The 22,811-nt window shown below is 44.0% G+C and overlaps 1 protein-coding gene and 1 long non-coding RNA gene across 5 annotated transcripts in view; both read left to right on the top strand.

The window, feature by feature from the left end:
• The first annotated feature begins 1,577 nt into the window (after positions 1-1,577).
• Positions 1,578-22,811, top strand: part of LOC135897006 (uncharacterized) — a 51,007-nt gene continuing 29,773 nt past the window's right edge. Inside the window, exons 1-3 of one of the 3 annotated variants that reach the window (XM_065425565.2) lie at positions 1,578-1,728; positions 5,473-5,585; positions 9,496-9,666. In XM_065425565.2, the coding sequence (XP_065281637.1) occupies positions 5,484-5,585; positions 9,496-9,666 (273 nt within the window). In that variant the 5' untranslated portion in view covers positions 1,578-1,728; positions 5,473-5,483. Of the gene's footprint in view, positions 1,729-1,803; positions 2,154-5,297; positions 5,340-5,472; positions 5,586-9,495; positions 9,667-22,811 lie in introns of those variants that run through there. The other 2 variants (XM_065425564.1, XM_065425566.2) reach the window with 2 other exon arrangements.
• Positions 12,512-22,652, top strand: LOC135897001 (uncharacterized). 2 transcript variants are annotated; one of them, XR_010562867.2, is made up of 5 exons: positions 12,512-12,936; positions 13,548-13,638; positions 16,392-16,576; positions 18,378-18,539; positions 22,415-22,652. It is a non-coding gene; the product is annotated as an uncharacterized lncRNA (long non-coding RNA). The 2 variants fall into 2 exon arrangements; XR_010562866.2 differs by having other exon boundaries at positions 22,412-22,652.

The following is a 22,811-nucleotide window of genomic DNA, read 5'->3' as shown; positions in this document are numbered from 1 at the left end:
TTGTAAATTGCAATATGTGCCATAATGTAACTAGTTAAAACATAAGTAATGAATTTTTTATTGATTAGCTGAGTTTGGATCTAAATTTCTTGTGCAAGTATTGTCCGCCCCTTCGAGTAGACCAGTTTATGAACTAGAATTGTGATTTCTGCCACATAAAACTTTTTAATTAAAGATTTTTGAAAGTTTTCGCTGAAACACCCTGTATATATGCAATGCTCGAGGGAAGTAATCAGGGACGCTATAAGCTAAAGCTATTCCAAACTTTTCTATTCCAATTCTGCAATCAGCTCTCCACAATTGGTCAAAAAGTTTTCGGGTGACCTCCCTTTCGCCCGTCTGTTACGCGACATCACGAAAACCGCGAGAACGCCCCACGTGATATGATGTGTCCACACTGATTATGCATGTTTAGACCAAACGAAAGCAAAACAAATATTTCTGATTCGACGCCTTCTTTCGCTACTTCCTGTCTGCTATGGATCAAACGTTTTCGGGCTGCTCCCACTGCGTCTGTTTGTCACACGATGTCACAAAACCGCACGAACTCACCTCGTAAAAATGACGTGCAAGCGTTAAAGACGCATTGATACGCCGTACAGAAATGCATCTTTTTTGGAATTTCGGAGAGAATTTTCGACCAGGCACCGCAAGCTAAGTAAGGGGAAGCGGACCAATCCCAGACGCCGGCACCACCCTCTTCATCCTGTGATCTACTTTCATTGTGCTGGCTTGACCACATCGAAACCCTCTCCACTTCAGCGTGCTCCTCGCCTCTTGTCAGCCAATTCGTTAAGAAAATCTGCTCAATGTAGGCAAGGCAATTTGCTTCGGAAGCAAAAAAAGTGAGTTCCTATATACGAGGAGCGCATTAGATTGGGCTTTTCAAACAACGCTACGGGTTACCGCCCGATGCTTGCGTGGGTCGTAGCGTAAATTCGACGCCAGGAGATTGTAATAAAAAGAGATTGGAATAGGCTTACGTTATAGGGCCCCAGGACACTAACTCATTTTGCTGACTCTGACTTCGTATATATCGAAATTGGTGTTAGTAACAAAAGTGGTTCCGATTGCATAGCTCCTGCACGTTGACGGGCTCTAATTCCGTCATTACAGCATGTCTCCTAAACGGATTAATTAAACATATAGTTAGCGCGATATTAGCCATCGTCGAGCTTCGGTATGGGAGGACGGAGGGAAAGAATTTCGCTTGCGGAGGTTAGACGGGGCAAATTGAGAGAGTGCACCTCTTGGCACTGGCGCTCGCCTCCTGAAATGATGGGTTCGCGCCACTGAAATATTTCTATCTCGGTTATTAATGAGCCGATTTGAAAAAAAATTTGCGGCAAAACGCTCCCTAGAGGATAGGTGTCAACTTCTAACATATAACCAAAATTAGCTATGTTGCCTGGTGAAGCGCCCTTAAAGGATATGTGCGCCGTACGCACACATGCAAACAAGTAACGGCTAGCAGACGGCGCGCCGCGTCATGCACACTATTGTGGTTCAGCCAGTGTCCCCCAGGTGGCGACTCTGCTTGATCTCGCGGTCATTAGGTGACAGCAGGTGTCAGGCCCAACCCAGCCCGAAAACTCGGAATGAGAACTTGCTCGGAAAGGAGGCAGGCACACCAGTGCACGCGTGTCCCGTCGTAGAATGTACTTGTGGGCTTGTAGGAGAGCTCGGTGGTCAGAACCAAGCGAGACTGGTGGGGTGTCCGGTGAAAATGTGAGTGAACCATTTGGTCGGCCAGGCTGTCGAACGGACTCCGACTGTGTCCGTGAATCAGATGCACTGTAGTGCTGTACTGTAACTTGTTCAGCCTATATCTGCATGAGTGTGTGTGCAACACGTATGTATAGTGTGAATTAAAAGGAGTTTTAGTGACACAGCAAAAGAATGTTCACGTCAGAATTAGGTTTTCCGAAAAATTAATAAAATTTTACGCGGCAGTATCGCCTTCTGGAACCACTCCAGTTACTCGGATCCTCGTATTTCGTGCACTGTCCTTTTTCCCCTGTAAACAACCGAGTATGTTTCATCTGAGACCCTTGGTGAAGAAGAAACAGAGGAAGAAGACGGATCGCCTAGGAATACCGTACCATACCATACTGATTGCATCGGAGCCAAGATGAAGAACTTCAGCGTACAAGGTACCTTGCCCAAGTATCCAGCTGACTGCCCCGCCCCTGTCGCTACAACTTTCGATAATTCTAGGAAGACGAGCGGGATTAGAATATTCGCCTATAGCGTCCGCTGCAGGATCAAATGTCAGCGCTGCAGGCAGCTTGGATTGGGTGTTTGCTTCGTTCGTTGCCGGCGTCGAGCACATCTGCATCAGCGTTACAGTTGCAGCACTAGATGTAGGCTTTAATGGGCTGGCGTGCCTGCGGCTAGGCTTGCTGTAGGTAGGACATCCTGGCTTCTCGCGAGGTCCCGGTACCTTGGATTCTACATTTAATGCGAAGCATTTTTTGTCTCATGTCAGGTGCTTTGTGGTGTGTTCCTACAGCGCTTTGTTTTCGGCCTCTTCAATAAGAGAAGTGAGGTGTACGATTAGGTTGGTTGAGAAAACCAGTGTCAACACCCCCCTCAAAAAAAATAAAAATAAAAAATTAAAAATAAAAAACGAGAAAGAACGGTAGCACATGCGCCCGTCATATTTTGCATTATATAGGTCCCAGACGCAGGACTGGGACACGCCAATATCAGTCAACGTTATCGTTGTCGTTGACGTGCGTGGGCGTCACGTGGCGCAGAAACAAGTTCCTCATGAAAGCGACAGTGCGCGACTTGTTTTCCAGTAAGAGCCCGCAGACGCGAAAATCCCTGTCGGCGCAATCGGTGCACCTAGAAAAGGCATGCAAAACCCGCGTGTGCGGACAGCGCAGCTCCGAAAAGCATGGTGCGAGACCGCTGCACGGGAATAAGGGCATTATTCATTTACCTCCCGCAGTGCGAAAGAGCACATTGTTTATAGATGAACAAATCAGCGCAGTGTTGTTTGAATACTGTATGCATCATCATCATCATCATGAGCCTATTTTATGTCCACTGCATGAAGACGACCTCTCCGTGCGATTTACAATTAGCGCTCTCCTGTGCCAACCGATTCCAACTAGCGCCCGCGAATTTCCTAATTTCATCGCCCCACCTAGTCTTCTGCCGTCCTCGACTGCGCTTCCCTTCTCTTGGTACCCATTCTATCACCTTAATGGTCCAACGGCTATCGAATCTGCGCATTACATGACCTGCCCATCGCCATTTTTTTTCTCTTAATGTCTATTAGAATATCGTCTATAACCTCTTGCTCTCTGATACATGCCGCTCTCTTTCTGTCTCTTAAAGTTACGCCTAGCATTCTTCATTCTATCGCTCTTTGCGTGTTCCTTAACTTGTTCTCAAGCTTCTTTGTCAGTCTCCAAGTCTCTGCCCCATATGTCAGCAGCGGTAAAATTCACTGATTGTACAGTTTCCTTTTCAATGATAGCGGTAAGCATCCAGTCAGGAGCTGACAATGTCTGCCGCATGCGATCCAACCCATTTTTATTCTTCTCTGAATTTCCTTCTGATGATCAGAGTTTCCTGTGAGTAATTGACCTAGGTAAACGTACTCCTTCACAGACTCTAGAGGCTGGCTGGCGATCCTGAATTCTTGTTCCCTTGCCTGGCTATTCATCATTATCTTTGTCTTCTGCATATTAATCTTCAACCCCACTCTTACACTCTATCTTTAAAGGCCCTCAATCACTTATTGTAACTCGTCTGATGCGTTGCTGAATAGAACAATGTTATCGGCAAACCCAAGGTTGTTGAGATATTCCCCGTCGGTCCTTATTTCTAAGCCTTCCCAGTTTAATACGTTCAGTACTTCTTCCAAGCACGCAGTGAATAGCATTGGAGAGATTGTGTCTCTTTGTCTGACGTCTTTCTTTATAGGTATCTTCCTGCTTGTGTAGAATTAAGGTAACTGTGGAATGTCTGCGCCGAATACCGCACGTTATGTCCTGGCGCCAAAGAGGCAGTCCTTTTTTATTATTTTAATTTTAATTTTTCAACGCTGCGGCACGAAATAAGCGTTGGGGAGAAGAAAAAAAAAAGCCTTGTGAGTTACCTGTTTAACAGACCAAAGCGTGTCGTGCGAGGGCATCATTGAGCTTAGCTTCTGCTTCCGCATCAAAGATAGGCTCCCATAAAGTACCTCCCTTCTACACCTCTGCAAATCTTGACGTTATCATTTTCTTACGGCAGGCTTTCTGAACGTACAGCTTTAAGTTAACCCCAGAGTGAGGTTCAAACTATTCCACTGTGCAATAACGATCACTTGGCATCGTGCACCTAACGCGGACCTAAGTAATTACACGAGCGTTTTTCTTGCATTCGATCACTATATTGCAATGGAACCGCCCCGAATCCAAAGGTTACGCGACCTTGGGCTTAGCAGCACCACGCCATCTATAGTTGCGACTATGCGCCTCGAATGCCCATATTTTCAGCACAGTATCCCCGTGACACTGCGAACTGAAACTTGCTAAAAATTGGCCGGTCTTTTGAAATAGAATTCTTATAGAGAGCTGCTCGACGAGTTAGGGTAGTGCATTGCGGTGGAGTTTGACGGATGCCCGAGGAATCAGTGGTCCTATATTCATGGACACGCGCAGAATGACGAGCGGGTGAAGATTGGCAAGACTGTATGCTTATACGAAAGGTTACAATAAAAAAAGACTACGTGTACCTATACTGAAAGTTACTATGTGCCTTTTATTTATAGGTGCACGAAACTGTGAGAATTTGTCCCTGTATTAAACGTTACTTGAGTAAAGGTTACCATATTATTTGTAACTTACAGGTGCACTAGTATGCCCCGTTATTAAAGGTTACCGGAGTAAAGGTTACACGCAAACTTTGTGAGAATATGCTTCTTTATTAAACGTTACCGTGCTAAGAGTGTACTCACTGAGCCTCTGCAGCGGGTGTGCAGTAATGTCTGACGCAATTACGTTAGCAAGCTTGAAAAGTGGGCAACCTGATGATAATAAAAAGCAGTAAGAAAAAAAAATCATCCAAGAAAAGACGCACGCAGGAAACGTACATCGGAAACATTTAACAACTAGCCCAACAACGTATTTTACTACAATATAAAGTAGGAGGAGCAGCGCGAATCATGACGAAGAAACCAAGCAAAAAAAAAAAAGAAAGTCTGGTTTGCGTGCCTAAACCACGATCTGATTACGAGTCACGGCGTATTGTGGGATTCCGGTGTAATTTTGACCACCTGGGGTTCTTTTAGTGTGTACCAAATGCACAGCACGCGGAAGAACCCAAGTAACAGATGTCTTGTACGTATTTTACCCCAAAACAACCATCACCACCACCTTCTTGCTATGTGGGCTTCGCTTCCTTTGGCGCTGCCCATTTCAACTTGTAAGCACATGCCACCGTCATGATTTTTATACGAGTGGCTGTTTACAGAGGCGTACTGGATGCTGCCGCCGACGCTAGGTATCAAGAGGCGGCCAGCGTTCAGCCTCGGCTTCAACGACTACGTGCACAGACCCCACGGGCTGTTCGACTGCTTCGAGATCGTGAGTCACTAATTCAGCATGAAAAAAATTATGGGGTTCTACATGTCAAAACCACTTTCTGATGGTGAGGCATGCCGTAGTGAAGGACTCCGGAAATATCGACCACCTGGGGCTGTTTAACGTGCACCTAAAATCTAAGCACACGGGTGTTTTCGCATTTCGCCCGCATCAAAATGCGGCCGCCGTGGCCGGGATTCTATCCCGCGACCTCGTGCTCAGCAGCCCAACATCGTAGCCACTGAGCAACCACGGCGGGTACGAATTCAGTATATATAGGTCCCGGTCTCGAGAGAGGGGTTCATTATACGCCATGCTAACAAGCGTGCCTGCTCGGTTATAGTCACACGTTGCGGGGCCCACGACTGTTCAGTAGGAAGTTGTTTCCCTAAAGCAACGCAGACATAGCGTGGGCATGGTGACTATAGTGTCGTTGATCAGCCATTTCGCATGAGGCAAATGGCTCAAGTGCCGCGCAGGACGTGATGCGAGGACAGACGGAACGCAAAAGACGAACAAGACGCAGTTGACACAAAACATTGTTCGCACTCCGCTTTTCCACGCATCGTGGAAATTGAATCGAATTCTGGGGTTTTCCGTGCCAAAACCCCGATTCGATTGGGAGGCACGCCGTAGGGATGGAATCTGTATTAATTTTGACCAGCGGGGGATCTTTAACCTGCCCCCAATACATGGTGCAAGGGCGCTGTTGCATATCGCCCCCATCGAAAGGCGGCCGGGATTTAGTATCGCGGTCTCGTGCTTAGCAGTGCAGCACCATAGCCGATAAGCCACCGCGGCGGGTGCATCGTGTGACGTCGAGCTGGCCTCTATATACGCACTGTTGAGCTCCTAGTGTGGCGTGCGCATAAATAGGAGTTTCTATGGTCACAAGGCTCGCTGAATGTCCCACAATCGATGGTACACCCCGCAGTCTTGAGCTACCGAGCGTTTATCGACCGGCAAAGGGAACATATCGCATGGAAAATGGGCGCATCACATGCCACCTGGTATTATACGTCGCGCTCAAGTAAATAGGCGGGAGTTGTCCTCGTTGATTTGTAGAAGCGCGAGATTTATATTGTGCTGAGCGGCGTTATCTCCAGAGAACAGATAGAAGCGGGCGCAGAAAAAATAAATAAAAAGAAAGACGATTATACGCCTTACACGGTATTTCGCAGTATTTCGTCCCTGCGGTTCTAAAGAGCCGGTCTCCGGTACAGATTGGTCGAGAATGTTTACTCTGTTAAAACACACACTGTGCAGTGTCTTCATGATAGTGCGGTGAAGCTTTTTTGGTGTCCTCGCATTATGCACTTCTGTATATACTTGCGATGTGAAGACCTGAATATACAGTAGAAATTCGTAAGCGTGAAACTTATCGGAGGCCACATGGATTGACTATAAACCCTCCTGTCTGGCGTCTTAAGACTCAATCTTGGTCTAGTTGCATGTATTGAATTCGTTCACTGATCCAGCATCGATCATTGATGATCAATCATCGAACACTGATGGACCATTTGATGTGAGCTTTAATGGACAATTAGGTGGTGATACGTGGGCAGTTTCTGAGCCAGCTTCAGGCGTCTTTGAGTGCACGGAGCAGATACGATGAAGAAAATATCGTGAAACGGAGATGCTCATGTGCTAGTTTCAGGTCTACCTGTGTACTGTTGGCTGAAGTGCCATTCGGTCGATATCATATGCAAGTGCGCCTCTGGCACCGTGATTTCATCCTATTCAGATATAATTGCCATTGGAACTAATATTGCAGCGCCCATCGTAACTGTACTGCATATCTTGTGTACCACTCCTGCTTGGACTGAGAAGGTCAGCAGTATATATTGAAATAAATAATTGCCGAACAGCATGTTCCCAGTAAAATTGTGCAACGTTAGTGGCATGATGCTACAGCAAGGCTTGAACGGCTACCGTCATTCTGTTATACAATTATCGCAGCGGTTATATGCCCGCTGAAAAATAAATGCCAAGTTTATCGACGGTCCAGAAGCTTCGAGCTGCTACGGAAATTGCTGGTTATAAGAAAAATCCTGGGCTAAAGCAGTGCAATTTCGGACAAGTTTTCTAGGCTCAATTACCGCTTTATGAAGCGTCTAATTAACAGCTTACTGAGCGAAAATAAAGGAAACCCGGATGAGAAAGTACGTCAGGTAGTGAAGAAGGCGGCAGCAACGTGAATGAATTATGTACAAAGCTTGTGATTAACGATTGATTATATTATTGATTGTTTGATTGATTGATTGAAGTTATTGCGCTATACGCACCTCAATACCACCAGCCATGCTGTTAATTGTTAGTGCTTCTATAAATAAACAGTAAATAACAACACTAATTAAAGTACAGGGTCGTAATACGAACTTTGTAACGTGTGATTGAACAGCCCCGTATAAGCCGTACTCAATTGCTTTCTAAGTTACTATAGTAACTTAAGAAGCCGGTTGTCGCGTGTACGCGAGGGTCAGCAAGTCGACTGAAGTCAAAGCATCTGCAGGAGGCTGGTTAGCGTGCTATCCGCTTGCCCAATTAGCCCATCAATTCGGTCTAGTCGTGCAGTCCAGTGACAAACGAAACGTGGGAATTGGTGTTAGGCGTATAACCATCTTACATGTCTGGTCGTTCAGAAAATGTAAACGCAAGCTCTTTTCTAAAGCTTTCGGAACTAGTACACCACAAATTTTATTTCTCCTATTAGAATCAGTATCTTTAGGTATTTCTTATATATATTCGTGGTAACATTACTTAATAACTGATTTGGCCTACCCGTTGGAAGTTGAATGATTTTTCTGTCCCCATTGTTTCGCTGAAGACGTTTTATCATTGGAACAAGAGTCGTTCTTCTTTCCGCTATGAATTATTATCCAACACAAGGGGGCTGGTCCAGGATTGTTGCGAACGTGCACGAAGGAGGTTGCGATACTTCTGCTGGAGTAACAGTTCTCGCGTGTTTAGCACCACTTTCTAGAGCCCCATTCCCGATAGAGTACTCTGATTCTATCTCGGCATAAGTAAAAGGAAAGTGCTCGAGCTATAACGTAAAGAGAGGCATTAGGGAGTTTGGCGACTCTTTAAACGAAGTTAAATGCGGGATGAGCAGTTACTCCCTGCAGTAGGAGTTTCCGGCACACCCTTCTCCTAACAAGCGTGCGACACGGGAACTAACGCGCGGAACGTGGTATGCTGCAAAGCGAGCATGAAAACAACACGATGCACTATAAAATAATTTTACATTGGTTTGAGGCTTATGTTGTGCGGGAACAATAGCGGTCATCTGTCTTGCGCGCGTTTTCTCGTTTTGACGCTCTACGCTGGCAGCTTCCTGTAAAGAACGTCGTCACGCTGATACGCGCGTGAGGCTCGCGACCTGAAAGGGCTGAACGCGCGCCAATAAAGAATGTGATCGCGACGCAAGAGAGTCCACGATTATTGTTTGGGCACAAGATAGGCATAAACGGGTAAACGCCTCCTTAGAATAGAATTCAATTCCAGGGGTTTTCGTGCCAGAACAACGATCTCATTATGAAACGCCGTAGTGGCGGACTCCTGATTATATTTGACCAGCAGCTGTTCTTGTACGTGTACGTAAGCTTAAGCACACGGGTAATTTTTCACCCTATAGAAATAGGACTGCCCCGACAGGGATCGAGCGTTCGACCTTGAGTTTAGCAGTGCAATGGTACAGCCACTAAGGTACCACGGCAGGTAATTCTTTTCTGAGAGTGTGGGACGTGACTCACATATTTCAGGCCAAGTATAGACCTCGTTGACCTCGCTTGCCTTCTAAAGAGCACACTCTGGTGAACGTTCGCACCATTTGGGGGCTTTTAGCCAGTTTAAGTCACCTGAGGACCGTATTATTATTGAAAACTCGTACTCGCCGCCTCCCTGATCGCAGCTGGGTGGCGTGACCGTGTACATGATGATGTCCTCGACGCCGTGGATGGCATCTCGGGCGACGCGCTTCCTGTATGCGTGCTCCCTCACGTGCAGCCTCTGCGGAGTCCACATGATCGTCTCCAGCATGCTGAGCCCCACCTCCGCCTTCTACCTGCCGCGCACCTTCTACGTAAGCATATGCGCGGGTCAAGGGGGGCGCGCGGCAACTTACACACCGTTGTCGACGGCGTGTTGAATTGGCCGAACGGGAGCGTATTCTAAAGCCCCATAGGCTCCGGTGCTCGTGCGATGGGATACTATATAACGTGAAAGATTGTTGGTTTCCTTCAGTTCTCGGAATTGACAAAAACAAACAGTGAAGGCACCTGTCCTGTCGGCTACTGTAATTTGTCGTCCTGTTTTAGTGCCATTTCTACGATGACGAACCTGTACGGACACAGCCAAGAAGAAGTCGTACTGAACCAACAGTGGGCATTTTTTAAATTTAGTTTTCCAGCCCGGAGACGGGGTTAGGGTAGAATATATGCGCTAGATGCTGTTGCATGAAATGGGGGCCGCGGCGGCGGGTTGACTTAAAGGTACATTTCAAGTGAACGTTGTTCCATGGAGGAAACAAACAAAACAGGATAGGCCCTGACGTCACGTTTCTGAACCTGGAAATCCAGCCACGTTGGTGTGCCATCCCCCTTTGCGCCTCCAGTCAGCTCGCTGGAGTAGATAGGCATGAGCCTTGAACTTGCATACCTGCGAGCCGCCGGAAGTGTGTGCTGCCGACGCGCATCAGAACAAAGCCTACGAAACTTTTGTGCGGTTTAGTGAAGCAGACGCGCTTCTGTGCGTTTTCGTAGCTCGCGTTGAAGGCGACGCCGAAGACCCGCGCCGTAATTACTTGAGTGTCTGTGTTGCTGGCTGACACTCACACTCATAGACTCTAAACACAACTTGAAAGCTTGCACACCGCGCCCTAAAGTCAGCTAGTTTTGCGAACAGAATTCGCTGTGGGAAAGCCACTGTCCGAAAAATTTTATCTCACTTTTCAGAGGCAGAGAGCAGCAGCGAGAGCTTCAGGAGCGTGATTGCTATGGCAACGTTGACGTTTGGGGTACCAGTCTCAGACGAGACGTTCATTTGAGGGGTCGCCAGTCGTTTGTGCGCAGGCGCGAGTAAGAGCGGGCGCGATAGAGAAAATCTGTGGGCTTTTGCTTCTTGAATATATGACTTTGCCTAGGTACTACGGAGGAGGCTTCTTAGCACGTGTTGTAAGCTTTTGTCCCTAGGCGTGCCGGCATTGCGGAGTGGGGCAGAGTTTACGTTCCGACGCTGGCTGCCGGCGCGATAAAGTAGGTGCAGCAGCGGGCTAAGTCAGTCGTGGCGGATCATACACTGTAAAAAATTTCCGTAATTTTACGGGGGATTTCTGTCATTATACGGAGAACTGCAGATAAAAATACGGAAAGTATGTCATATTTCAAAAATACGGCAAAATCTGCCGTTAATATACGGAAAGTGCTCTCCGTATTCAGCTTTACGGACATTTTCACTGTAATCATATTACGGCTATACACTGTTTTGGACGAAACAGAGAGAATTCCGTATTTTTGTTATGTGAACATCCGTATATTGTGAGAAAATTTAAGCTGTCTGAATGAGCGCTCGTACTCATAAAGTTTCAGCTAACAATACATTATTGAACACGCAAACTGTACGCATTATAAAGTTGCGTACAAAATGTGAGAGCTAGCCTTCTACCAAAAGCTGCAATAACAGATCGTATAAATATATATACGCATCTTCTATTCCGGTCGCAGTTTGCCGCGCATATGGGCTTTGTAACGCTGATCATATGCGCAAATATATGCGTGTTCTCGCAATGTTCTCAAATTAAGCGCTTTGTAGTTAATAACACAGCATATATGTTTAAGTGAATGAAGAGCCTGGGACATATGTGCATACGTAAACAAGCTTGCGGCACTCAGGTGCTGGTGCACTTGGAATGACATTGGTGCTCTGTACGCCAAAAATTGTGCGCACTCTAAATCAGTACCGAAACGCAGGGAGTGGTATAATGACCGTAACTGCGTTTACATTTGGCAATAAATGGTCTCGAAGGGGACTGGCGGCCTATAGATCCAAGTATAACGGTAGGAGGAAATTTTCGAATGCGGCAAGCAATTAACCCAAGTGTCAAAGGGCACTGCTGAACTGCAATGTAGTTGGTTGAACTCATTCCCATGATATTTACAAAATATCTCGTCTCTGACAATAACTGCCCATTCATTGAGACAAATCGATTACGCATAATCTTCGCTGTTCATGTGTTAATTCTTGCGATAACATGTAATCGCAAACATTTGGCGCTTCATCTTGAAACAAGACCGGTAAGCGCGCTCGTTCTTGTACGGTAGAATAAAGAACGCGAACATGCACCGACATGTGTGTAAACTACTGGAAGGTGACTGAAGATGAAGGACCTATTACCGTGCTAGTACTGTGTATACTGTCAAAAAGAAGAAAAAAATAATACGGAAAGAAAGAATGCCCAGTGTCGAGATGTAACGATTCAAGCTTTATTTCTTTTTGACCTAGAATGCAACACCATTAGTTCCATGTGCTTTATGCATGGGTAATGTTATGACACAACTCATTATTTACCCGTTCATTACATGCACCAACCAGCCCAGATTATCACTGTACTAGAGCTTATGGACGCATCGCAGTGCACTGCTTTGCACTTCATTGTAGCACAGGGGTTTGCTATCGCCAGTAGCGAATGCTTTGGTTGACCTCCCTGCCTTTCTGCTTTTTGAATTCTCTCTCCCTTTGTATAAAACGCACTAACTTGTGGGAGAGAAAGCGTTCTCCTCTTTTAGAATTCAATTAATTGTCAAGCAATTATATTGCAGTTCCAGTAACTAGAACACAAATGCGAAAACGAAACCGATTCTGTTCGGTTCTCCGCGCTCAGAGTGCGGCACCAGGGGGCAGCGCGTGCTGCGCGTCCGTTGGAGTGGCAGACGGAGCTGCACATGTGTAGTCAGCCGGCATTTTTCGAGTCGTGTTGTAAATGTTGGTAATTCGCCGTAAATATCTCTTGATTCGTGCTCAAGAGTGGAGCAAGACCGCAAGGAAGAGAGTTTGATGCATCGGGAGCGAAGAACAGAAACGATGGATGGTTACGCTGCTTGGGTCTCGGCACGTTCGAATTGGCAAAGTTCCGAATTTGTCGCTGTGTTGTGTACGCTTGTGCGCTCGTCATTTGCCGTCATCGCGCGGAGATATTTGCGCTGGATGTCTTTCACTTCGTGTACAAAACTCTGCACGCTGCGGCATCGAAGAAGTTTTCCTGTGTTTGGGTGCACGTATGCGCTTGGACACGGATAGCCTGCTTGCTCTCAACGGGTGTTCAACAGTCCACGCGCGCTCGTAACTTGCTCATGAGGTAAGCCCATTTTAATCTTATTTGGTTTGCATAACGTAGATGTTAAAATGATGTGTGGTAAGCCGGTGTCGCGAACAGAAATATTGTTTCAAAAGACCACTATGCAACGTCTTAGGGCAAAAATGACGCATGAATGGGGAAAGGGATCACCCTATCTTTTCAGATCGATTCCAGTCGTAGCGCGATTGGCTCGATCGCAATTTCCGTGAGGTACTTCTAACCTTTTGTTTACTCGCGTTAAAAGCGTAGAATAAAACTGCGTTCAGTTGAGCTCTTGTATTGACGCTTGTATTGGCTTGAGAGCATACTGTATCCGATACAAGAACTTTAAAATACGGAAATAAATGTTCGAGGCAATAGCAGTCGCTCACTACCTGTGATCGTTACTTTCTTGCTTGGGTGCACGCAAGCAGTAAACGGGGTATCAGTGCGAAAAAATTTGGACATACAAGAGAAGCGAATGGTATCATCATAGACTCTTTTATTTGACGAATAATTCAGTTGTGTTACTAAAGCGGAGAGTGGATATGCATGAAAGTCAGATTGTATTGATACTCAGCAAAAACAAGGTAACTTATCATTACTAATCAATCCTTTTCTTTTACTGAAAGGCAAGTTGCTGTTGTGCTGGAGCTGAGAAGAGGTCTGCTGCCTGCAATGGGTCCATCTCTCCCAAGTTATTGCAGTATTGTAGCTCTCAAGGTGAGTGGATTTTTTTTTCTCTTAGCCATTTGCCACCTGAATCATGACCGTTTACTTAGCTGTGTAGGTGATCACTGTTAGTGGCATTGGAGTGCTGGTGGACCAGCACTCATTTATGATTGCAATGCGTATGACAGGGTGCAGCTGTGGCAGTATGCAAATGTGTTAATCTATAAGCCAAATTAGGTTCTTTGAGGTAATATGTTAATATATTGATGACATTGGATTGTGGTCTAGCAGGCAAAAATGCTAAACAAGAAGAAATTTTAATTTGCACTTGGTAAGATGTGCAAGCAATTCAGGCTGTTATACATGAAATGGGACATTTGTAGATGTCTTCTACAGTGCTGCAGTCCTGAATTGCTTCAGAGTTGAGTGATACCACTATAATTTCTCTGTAGAGCACGCAGCACAGTTTAGCATTGGGGGAGGCTGGCATCAACAGGCGTCTACTTACTGTGAAGTTCAAATGAGGTGTTACTGTTAGGGTGACTATATATAATTTATGGTTTAATTCTAATCTTTGTGTCAGGCAGACAGTTTACCCAGTGGGTAAACAATAGAGATGTAATATCTATGTATACAAGTATTACCCATTCATTTATGCCATTTAGACAATGGCAGAAATGCGTGGGTAATACTTGTGTACATAGACAATACATCACTATTGTTTAACGAAGCGGTGCCCCTGCATGCTAAATTTTACAGGGCTATTATTAAGTAATGTCAGCTTTTGTTGTAACATTAAGCCACCTTTTATATTATTACAGATTACCACCATTGTGCACCATCATAGTGTGATATTTACACTAAATGTATTTGACTTTGCTATAAAACCCTGCACAGCGGTGCATCATGAAATTTTTTTTTATAGTTTCTGGCCTCAGAATGCACTTCACGTTATATTCTTGTTTGCAACAAGACCATAATGCAGGTTTCTCTCCTTATGTGTTGTGGCACTTCAAACTGCGGTGAGTTAAACCACTGGGCAGCAATACTGGATACGCTACTGTGTGTGGAGCTGTCTTCAAACACACACAAGGAATACATCATTGCTTTTTTAGCACAAAACAACGGACACAAGAAAGACGACAGAACAAGGCGCTACTCTCAACTGACATCACTTTATTGTGTCCCTCCTTTGTAGACAGCAGAATCTAGAAGAACATGCGCTGTGAACACCCATGTGCAGGAACCACCAACATCTGATCAAAAAAGCACACTCATGCGACAGAATCCAAAAAAAACCATATTGAGCACTGTACAAGGTTAAATAAAGCACACTAATGCACTGTGACCCCAATGACTGTATGAAGAAAACTTCCGATAACTCTCTGGCGGTGGTATCACGGCTCTTTTTCAAAATCATAGCATCATGGAACATTGCGAACCTAAGCGATCCATACCAACAGGCACAGGTTCCCATTTGGCTCAACATTGTAAAATATGGAAGTGCAAAGCCATGTTTCGTGATACTACGATTTTGAAAAAGTGTTGTGATACCACTGCCCGAGAGTTATCGGAAGCTTTCTTCATGCAGTCATTGGGGTCACGGTGCATTAGTGTGCCTTCTTTAACCTTGTGCAGTGCTCAATATGGTTTTTTGGATCTCGTCGCATGAGTACACTCTTGTGATTGGTTGTTGGTGGTCTCTGCACATGGTGCTCACTGCGCATGTTCTAGATTCTGCTATTTATAAAGGAGCGACGCAATAAAGTGATGTCAGTTGAGTGTAGCGCCTTGTGCTGGTCGTCTTTCTTGTGTCCATTGTTTTGCGCTTAACAAAGTATTTATGGATTCACACCAACTAGCCCGCCTACACATTGTGTTGCGGGCACTTCTGAAGTACTGTCTGTCCAATAACCTTGGTGGCATGGAAGCGCCGTCCACTTCTATGCGTTGCTTTCTGTTTCATTGTGGCATCACATCACATTATAATAATGTGTGTGTACTTTTTCCAAGAGACCCATATTCCTATCCTTTTATTATATTTGCTGTCGCATTATTTATATGCAAATGACCAGTGCTCCAAGCTCCATTTTATCGCAAAGTAAACTACTGGTACCTAAACAGTTCTGTATATCAGAAAACCAAAGCTGAACTGCCGAACAGTACCAAGCGGCAGCCTTAGTGCAGTGTCAAGTACTCAGATTTTATTGGTCATGCAGAGGTGCACAGGATAGCTCTTTATTACTTGCTGAATAGTTAAGCTGTGTGAAAACTGAGTATTTATGTAGCTTCACCCACATGCTATTGGCCATTGCTCCTGCCCTCATCAAATGTGGAAGATTATCACGGCATTTCCTATTCTCTTTTTCCTTATTACAGTGTGATTACTGCATGCGTAAGTAGGAAACGGGTCACATAGGCAATCGGAAGCCAACAATGTGCAAACTTGGAACATTGATTGTACAGTTTGATGACCCAGAATGAGTAGAAATACACCATAAATGATTGACAATTAACTTTTACTTGACACAGAGCTAAAGCATACAGTAAGCATACTGTAAGCATAATGTATGCTCATACGGTGTCACATCAATTTAAATTTTAGTGTAGCTTTACAGTGTGCGCTTCTATTGTTGCATTCTGTCAGAGGAATGGTAATGTTTCGCGCGTATAGCAACTAGACTGTCTATATACAGTAGTAAAAATGTGGGAACTGTATTTCTTAATGATTTGATAGAATATGTAGCACAATAAAGCCATACAATCAACGCACAGTGATGTGACTTTCTCTGCACATGTTGCAGGTTCAAAAATGTATGGTGGAAGCTGTTGCCAAGGTTCTGACCAGAAAAGACAGCCAGTATAAAAGGGTCCACGCCACTGATCTCTACTACAGGGAATGAACAGCTCATCGAGCACCCTCGATTGAAGCCGGCCTTGTCCCGGAAGTTGGTGCTTCACAACTTTGCGGCAGCACTTTGTTGCACGGGTGTGTGGCATTTCTTCCCCTAACATGCCTGCCTGATGTGCCATAAACTACCCAAGCAGTGTTTCGAGGTGTCCAGAATTTTTCCATTGTAGTGTCTACAGTGTCGCTAACATAAGTGGCGTGCAATGGAAACACTGGTAAATCAGAAAAAACTTGATGTAAAAGAACACTATCGTATACGGGTTCAGATTGTCATAAAAGTGCTTACCAGACATCTAGAGACCTCCTAAAATGTGAAAAACCACAAAGAAAAGTTTTTCGGGAGCAATATTATCTGATTGCACGCACTAGTTAGTCCACCATATGCCCTGCTTCCAGGACAAGCAACCGCATGACATCGCATTTCCACTGGCTTCACCTGCATCCGGTGCGGTGTGCTGCATCCAGCGAAACATGTTAGAAATCAGTGGTGCACAGTGTTTTCTGTCCCCTTTCTCGACGCCTACTGAACACATGTTAAACTGTTTCCAAAGCAGACAAACAGAGGGAAAGGGCTCTGAACACATTGCATTTTAAAGTGGCTGGTACTGGGTAACGCAAGTACTGTGGCATAGTAGATTTGCACCAGGCAACCTGGGTGCCCAAAAAGGCTGCTGTTTACTTGCAAATGGCCAACATATTGTGAGCATGTTGAAGTTCTTTTTTTATTCTCATCGCTTATTTAGCTAATGGAGACAGCTTTCACAACTGAAGAAGCCTTGGAAGCATGAAACACTTCAAAAAACCAGCTTCAATATATCGTGTCTGCATCACAATTTCATGGCTGCGTGAGTGAACCCTCTGGTTAACATGTAAGAGAGTTCATGATGTTTGCCATGCATTATCCACTTTACAGGTCAACCCTGTCTTGAGATTTAAGCTGATGTTGCGTTTAGAGAAATTATGGCCGAGAGCCAGCTTTTGAGAATACAGATTGAGCTTGACAGATTAAACGCCAGAACAAGTCGTTGAGGATTTCAGATCAAGTATCTTCAAAGGCCAGTTCATTTAGTGGTGTTAATATTCTGCTCGAAGTTGTTGATTGTTACGTTCATATGGTGCCCAAGCATTGCGGTAACAACTTCACTTGGAGTACATAGCAAGGGTGTATTCGATGTAAGCTGCCGGCTTTTTTTCTGTGTTTTCAAAAACTGGTTTCTTGTTCAGTTTAAATTTTCAAATTTTGCATTTTTTATTAGGTGTTGTGTCCTGTTTCCTTTTCCTGCAGCTTCTTAGCTAAACATCTGAATAGTGAACACAACTTGACCTTTTGCTTGATTGTCTAGATTACATGCCCTCGATGCAAAACAATTTCACTTCAAAACTGCTTGTACCATACTGAAAGAATAACTTGAAGCAGCCATAGCCACCAATGACACGCAAGAGATGATTATGAAAATTTAAATTTTGTTTTTTGATCTACAGGGTGTCTTAACTATCATGCACCAAGATTTAGAAATATGTAAATGCGATGTAACTAGACAAAATGAAGGTAATGTTTGCCATCGCTTGGAGATACTCTGATTATATTGTGCATTCTGCCTAATTACATAATTCTTAATTAGTTATTAAATATCTCAAATAATTAAATGAAATCTGTCAATGAAAAGTTGTAGAGCAACATGAAAGCCTCCTGATACACTTTTTTGTTACTGTTACTCATTGTGCGCTACATAAAAGTGCTTTTCCAAGGAATAAGCCTGCGAATACACAGTGTCTTGAGTGGCCAGTCATGTGTCAGTTTTGTGGTGCAAAGCCACGAATACAACTTAAATGGGTTCTTTTAAGAAAAAGACTTAGCAAATTATCTTTCTTTGTGCAGCCTGTGGAGACAAGGTTTCTTAGACATGGCCATGGCTCTCAAGGAAGATGCCGAGGCCACAGGCAGTTCCTCCAGTGACCGTGAAAAGGTCCCCTGGGGCACAAGTCTGGTTTGGCACCCTGACCTTTCTCCTGCAGCTTTTCTGACTACTTAGTTAACCAGGTGGGTCAATGATGGCAAAAGGAAAGAAGAATCAACAGCATCAAACGCAGAACTTGCTCAAGCTCAATGCATTTTTGGTGTGAAGTTTTTCCCTTATCATTTATCAAAAAACGGGTAATAAGTATATGATATGGTCTTCATACGGACACCTCTTTCCCACAGAGAATTAGCAGTAAAAAAAGCAGCTTATGAAGGCTTGAATATTAGCTAGGATGATGTGGCATAGATAGGATAATGATTATGAATGTTTCTAATGAAGGTAGTGGTAGTAGAGTGAATAATCAGAGTTTATATATAGATGGAAAAACATTTCATTCCAATGCCAGAATTTTAAATCATCCCAAATAATTCTTGCATTTTATAGTCTTCATTTTATAGTTCTTGATGCTTGCTTCTTGCTGACATCATTCTTATGCTGCATAATTCACCTGTTATAAGTTCCCTATTTTTCCTGTTCAAGCAACTTTACATTCATCATAAGAAACCTCGTAGATGAGTTCCAGAAACTTGCTGATGAGATTAAGGGGCGGCGTGTACCCCAGGCTTAGATATGCATTCAAGAGCCTCATATCTTGCAAATGTTAGAAATACTCCTGCTAAGCAAGTTCTTGGTGTCATACAAGGTTATTTGCGAATACGAATTTGCCTAAATTTAGAAAACAGTCAATATAAAACATGTCAAGCGATATCGCTGACGATAGACACACATTCCAACTGAACTAAATACAAATAAATATAGCACCAAATGCAGAATCATTGGCATGATGCCATTCTTTCAGTGGAATAAAATCTGTCCTGCATTGTAAATCTGGAATGCTTTATAATCCAGACTACTAAATACTTATGAGGGTTGTGACGTAAAATATGCATGTATTTATTCCTCGTTTTTTTTACTTTAGGACCCGATAATGCTTAAACAGCAGTGAAAGAACTGAGATCACAGTACCTAATACTTTATATTGCTCCAGAAAACCGTTTCTCTGCCGATCGCAGCATTCGACACTAAAAAGAAGGCACATAACACTTAGGGTGGTGCTAATCACTTTGATTGTTTGGGAGCGAAACCCATAATGTACATGTTATGGCCCTACGTGTCATTACGTTTGAACAACAAAAAGGTAGGGGGTTTGCGTTTTGATAAACTGCGTGGAGGTTTTCACTGTGTGCAATTAAAATTAGGAACCTTCCCAGCTCATACTAAATGCATTCTCCAAAGCTTTAGGTTATACAGGTGCACTACTTTACACGGAACACTCTCTTTTCCCTCGTCACGGCTCACACTCTTAGGCAGAGTTACACCCCTTGAAGAGCCCCTTCTTCCACACAATGATAATTGTCATCTGCCTTTATGCATTTCCTTTCTTTAACGCTGCGAGCCCTGTGCTTTCCAGTAACGAACGGCATGCGCGTTATCAGCATGATAGCATTCCTGACAGCAAAGTAGCGGGCGTGGCGTTTTCAAGAAAGGAAACGCATCAAGGCAGATAACGATTATTGTTGTGTGGCAGAAGGGGCACTCCAAAGGGTGTAACTTTGCCTAAGAGTGCAGGTGGTGATTCAGATTCTTCAAAGGTGTTTCATTGTATGGGATGGCACATCGCGCTTCACTTATTTGCAGAATATTGCATTCCAATTGTGTCATATGAGAAATCCATTTGAGAGCTTTAGCTTGCCCTAAATTTATTACAGCTGTGTACTGGTAAACTGGCCGCAGCTTGCAGTGCTTGTGGAAAAACAATTGTAACTGCCATATTATATGTCACTGCTAGTGCACAGGCATCGTCAGTAGCAATGGTTAGGGTACACTTGTTTCTTCTATTCTGCAGTATGCATCCTCCACCAGAAAGTAGTTTTTTTCGTCTTCCTCTTCTACCATATTGGAATGTGAAATGGGGTGTAATTTGTAGGATATACTCTTGCATAAACTTCATGAGCATTTATTCTTGTCTGTGCCACAGATCATTGTTGCTACCACTGTAAAAGCAGGGTGCCTGTTTACAGCACCCGTAGGGAACAATCTGTGAATCTTTAACGAACAGTAAGGATAATGAATAATCGAATAATTTTTAGTAATTTTCAACAAATTTAGCACTCTTTGCTTTCCACTATGGTGTTTTTCAAACTCTAATGTTGGCACAAGGTTTGAGTGCAGGGTGTCATTTTGTGTGAAAGAGTACACTTGTGCGCATACCACCTCATCGTCAACATTCTGCTGCACAGAATGTCATTAGCTTTCGTATGCATTGGTCACTATCTCACAAACCGGTTGCTCCTTTGTTAGTTGGAATGTAGCATTTATGTAAAGCGCATTTGGGGTGCGATCTTGTACGCGTTCAAAAATAGAACGGAGGCGGTCCGTTCCACCGAGCCGCACACGGTTGGTCAGTTTGAACGGTGAAGAACGCCATGACGTCAATTGTGAAGTGATATCTGCTGTCAATCATTCCGTGTTGTCTGCTATCGGACGAACGCAACGGAACGGACCGCCAATTTCGCGACGGAAAGAACGGACCGCCTCCGTTCGAGTTTGGAACGCGTACAAGATCGCACCCTTGATGTTCTAACAAAAAGCATTGTGCCCTCTTATCCCCTAATTCTCCTCACTTGATGCCTAGTGTTGTAATAGCATGGTTGACACCACGAGAGTCAGTGTGGTGAATAATTGTGTCTGGTGGAGTAGGGGGTGTACGTTAACTTAAGCAACTTTTCCAGATGACTTGAATCAGTATTGTGGAATGCTGTTTTTTTTTTTCAATCACTGTTACCAAGTTTCACTTTGGTTGTGGCAACAAGTATAATGTAGTTCGCTAGCACTCCAGCCAACACATATAATGTGCAGGCATCTGTGTTGAAAAAAAGACCAGCTAATGGTTTGCCAGGAGCTAAGGTCCATTTAGACCATTAAATTTTGAACTACCGGTGGAAATAACTGGTGAATGAAAGCACACCCAGGAGAACTGACCATAATATTTTCTTTCATTATAACACTGCTGAAGCTTTGAACTGCATTTGAACTGGCTTGTTTAAAAAATGACCCGTTTCCTTGTTCAAGTAAGACAAAGGTTCCACAGGAAGACAGAAACTTGAAGCCGTCAACAGCAGCATGAATATAAACAGCGCTCGACGTTTTGCAATCTTGCACCTGGTTATATTATCCATCCCATTTTTTTCCACAGGCTGTTCTTTACTGTTTTATGGTCATACCCAGTTTAATTTTAATGTCCCTATTTTTTAATATTTGGTTAATAGATCTTTTCTTCATCGGCTTTCAACAAAATATATATTCATAATGTGCCTTCATTTACCATTTGCAGTGATCTTAACCAGATGCATCTTGATACAAAACTTATTTTCCTTAATTCTTCGTTTTCCTTTTCCAAAAGTGCAAACTGTTTATCTTGATACCTATTTTGTCTTCTGGGAAGATTTGGTCTACTGGATTAATGAATGCCTACATGTGTATATCGTTTTCTGTTTTGGTCACCCCTACTCTTGGCAAGTACTGACAGCATTGCTCATACCCGCTCCATCACAATCACCACTGCTAAGCACACCCTTCCTTCCTTTATTTTAACACTTTGGCTTCTCTTGACCTATTATATGCACCAGTTGCTTCTCCCCCAATGAGGCTAGGGGCCAGTGAGATATGCACAATCCAAAACAACACAGCCAAAGAAAACATTTGCTACCCTAATGACAAGCACCTATGTCGAAATGTTGGCTACAGCAACATCCCTTGTTCCAACAATGTTGATCTACTTACATGTTTTTCTTAACACAGAAGTTACTGCTTTGTCGTGTTCTGTGATTATACTTTTTTGCTGCTTTCTTTAGGATGGATATTCACGAATACTATTTGTTTCTCCTAACAGCAGCAAGTTTATCCTTGCAAGCGTTTGGAGTCGAGAATAACTTTCACCAGGAAGAAGTGCAAGACGAGTGATTGAAGAAAATAAAGTTGCTTCTGTGATCTAAGAACTTGAGGACTGAAATGTTGCACCTTTTTGTATATATGCTATGCAGTGCATTCATATCACAAAGTGCAAAGTGTTTTATCTCTGCAGCCATGTCAGTGTGTTGGCAAGACAATTTTCTCAATGGTGACCTGCTGCTTTGATTATGCGCTGCCTTCATGACATCTGCATTAAAGGAGCTGTACTATCGTGGACAAAAGAACCCTGGAAGTGCGAGCATTGACCAAATTGCATTTCTGCTCAAGACCGCTGAAAACAGTGGGTCACGTATGCACATTCCGAACGCAGATGGTGGCAC

This window comes from Dermacentor albipictus, chromosome 7 (assembly GCF_038994185.2).
Source record: "Dermacentor albipictus isolate Rhodes 1998 colony chromosome 7, USDA_Dalb.pri_finalv2, whole genome shotgun sequence".
NCBI classification, from domain to species: Eukaryota; Metazoa; Arthropoda; class Arachnida; order Ixodida; family Ixodidae; genus Dermacentor; species Dermacentor albipictus.
This window is presented reverse-complemented; position numbering and strand designations above follow the sequence as displayed.